This window comes from Rasamsonia byssochlamydoides (genome assembly GCF_041956645.1).
Source record: "Rasamsonia byssochlamydoides strain NRRL 3658 unplaced genomic scaffold VTN77scaffold_71, whole genome shotgun sequence".
NCBI classification, from domain to species: Eukaryota; Fungi; Ascomycota; class Eurotiomycetes; order Eurotiales; family Trichocomaceae; genus Rasamsonia; species Rasamsonia byssochlamydoides.
The window spans coordinates 168323-170942 of NW_027192454.1; the positions used below are offsets into that span (position 1 = coordinate 168323).

Sequence of the window (2620 nt, forward strand, 5' to 3'; positions counted from 1 at the left end):
AGACGAGAACAGGTATGGTACCTTTACAAGTTCAGCATCCTTTTCCGGAAGTCTTCTCCATCCTCAACAGTCGCGTTGGTAAGTGCGCATTACTGGGAGGAGTGCTCTTGGGCCAAAGATTATCTCTAAGCTGTTGCCTTTCTCGACAACCCAATGCAACATCATGGTCAAAGTGTATGCCTGGTCAGACTTAGGTCCTGGAATTTAACTTGATTGATGACAATAAATGGTTCGGTGCTCCGTAGAAGGGGAAAAGAATGAAATAGAGGGGCAATCCCGATTAGAATAAAAAAAGAAAAAAAGATGAAAAGATGAGGCCTGTTATTTGCTTATCACCACCGCACGCTCGAGCGAATGAGGATCCCTTGAATGTCCTGAAAAGAATTCAATTAATGTTTGAACAGAAATTGATCAACACACGGCAAGAACCGGCATTGGAGAGTCCTAACTGATAGTTTGCTAAGCTAGATATTATTATAGCTTTTACAAGATATAGATTGCACTTCCTAGGTAGGGAATAAAAGTTAACACCTAGTACCTTATACTAATACATGAACTAGGTTCTATATAATTTCCTGCGTAAGTTTACATTAGCTTATATAGAGATAATATCGTAGTATTTATAACTAGGAGCTCAAACAAGTATAAGCCGTAAATTTATGATCCTTCAGTACCTATAACGAAATTAGGCTTGTATAGGCCTCATTTCTCTCTCTAATCATCGTATTGAGTGAGTCTTGTCAAGCTACGAGTTCTAGTTCTTCCTAATTGTTTTCATCGACAAGCTGAGAAAGATTCTCATATGACAGTAGATATGAGCACTTTGTGAAATACCCGCTATCTAGATAAATGAATTAGAGGTATCGGTTGGATTGCTAGTCAAACTCGTACAATACATGAACCATAGAAGTAAAAAAATAGCTACTCATTAAATCATGCCATATGAAAGCCAAAGGAAACTTTCCATAGTTGCCATTAACAAAATGAAAGTACTCCCACACATTCAGTCTGGATTTCTCGGCAGATTAATGGACTTGCCCATATTCAGACTCAGTGACGTTAATGACCTCTGACACAGCCCCTATCGGCCGGCTGTCGTCAACCGTCACAGTGATCTTGATGCGAAATTGTCCAGGTCGGAGGATTTTGAAATGCGGTAGGAAGAAAGCTCGTTCTTTCGCGGGGTTTGGTGCATGCACAGACCATTGTACTGGATCCGCAGTCCACGCAAATGAATCTTGTCCAATGCTGCTGTTACTACCGGCTTCTATCACGTCCACCTGCTTCGGAACATTCGCGTTGGTCGGGAGATCTTGGTTGGTGACCGACTTGACCAACAACATTGGCCAGAGTGGAGATTCAGACACTACTCTGAGACTAGAAGGAGTGTAGTAGAACTCCAACGTCAAGTCTCCCTGGCTCGTCGGCATTGTCTGGTGCCACATTTGGCCCAACCATGGTGTCAGGCTTGAACTGTTCCGTATGTTGTACCAAGTAAGAGTGGGCAGTATGGATTAGGGAACCGGGAACCAAACAGAGTCTACTGCATACAAATGTCAGTTTATCATTCAAGCTTTGGAAGTATAGCACTTAACCCGACTAACCTGTTGCAATCAAGTCAGAAGAAAGGCGATCTCTAAATGAGTCAGTATTTAATGGGTGGAAGTCTCTTTGCTTTGTATTGAGTGATGGCTTGACTTGAAAGAAGAAAAAGTCCAAAAGCCTATGCTTGATGGCAGTTTTATATCTAATACATGGGTTACTCATGCTGGAGTCATATATAGTACAGTCACGATAGGTTCCGTCTATCGAGTCAGAGAGGCGCATCTTCGCACTGCTCTCTAGATAAGTGTCTGTTGGATTGCTAGTCTAAATCGTAGAATACATGATCCTGAGAAGAAAAAGAGTACCCACTCAGAAATGTTGTCACGACACATTCAGTCTGAATTTGTCGATGCTGCCCACCTTGAGGCACTCATAAACGGTAAAGACCTCCGACAGCACCTCTATTGGGTGGCCATTGTCAGCCCTGACGTTGACCTTGAGGCGGTATCGTCCAGGCGTCTCGGGCTTGACCCGGTACATCAGCCCAACTTGTCTTCCCTCGACACGATAATCACACGCCCACGATCCCCGAGAATTCAGAGGTATCGGAAAGCCGTTATGATCGACTTGGATCACCTCCGTACCGCCCCGAAGCTTCGCGTTTGCTGGAAATTCTTGGCCCGAGGCCGATTCGAAAATCCAGATCACGCGGACTTCAGAGCCGAGAGAGACGAGCCTGTCAACGTGGTGGTGTCTAGTCACCAAGTAGTCTCTGCTGGATTCGGCAGTGGCTGGTGCCACCTTTGCGCTAACCATGGTGTCAGATTTGGACTGTCTCGTATGGACTGAGGAAGAGTGTAGGATATAGGATGTAACAGGGAGCCGTGAACCAAACCCGACTGCTGCATACAAAGGTCAATTTATCTTTTAACATGTAAGGGTATAGTTGCAGCGCTTGTCTGATCAAGACATAAGAAAAGAGATCTGTCAATGAGCCAGTATTGGAAGCGTAGAGGTAGAAGTCTCCTGTCGAGTGATGGTATCGACGTGGTAGAAGGTCCAGAAGCCATGCTTG

The 2620-nt window shown here is 44.5% G+C and overlaps 1 protein-coding gene across 1 annotated transcript; it reads right to left on the bottom strand.

Annotated features, from left to right (window-relative positions):
- Positions 1-1025: 1025 nt before the first annotated feature.
- Positions 1026-2361, bottom strand: VTN77DRAFT_8433 (uncharacterized protein; the record flags this gene model as incomplete). Its single annotated transcript, XM_069424931.1, has 2 exons — positions 1026-1433; positions 1966-2361. The coding sequence occupies 2 exons, from the start codon at positions 2359-2361 to the stop codon at positions 1026-1028; spliced, it is 804 nt and encodes a 267-aa protein (XP_069274732.1).
- Positions 2362-2620: the final 259 nt, after the last annotated feature.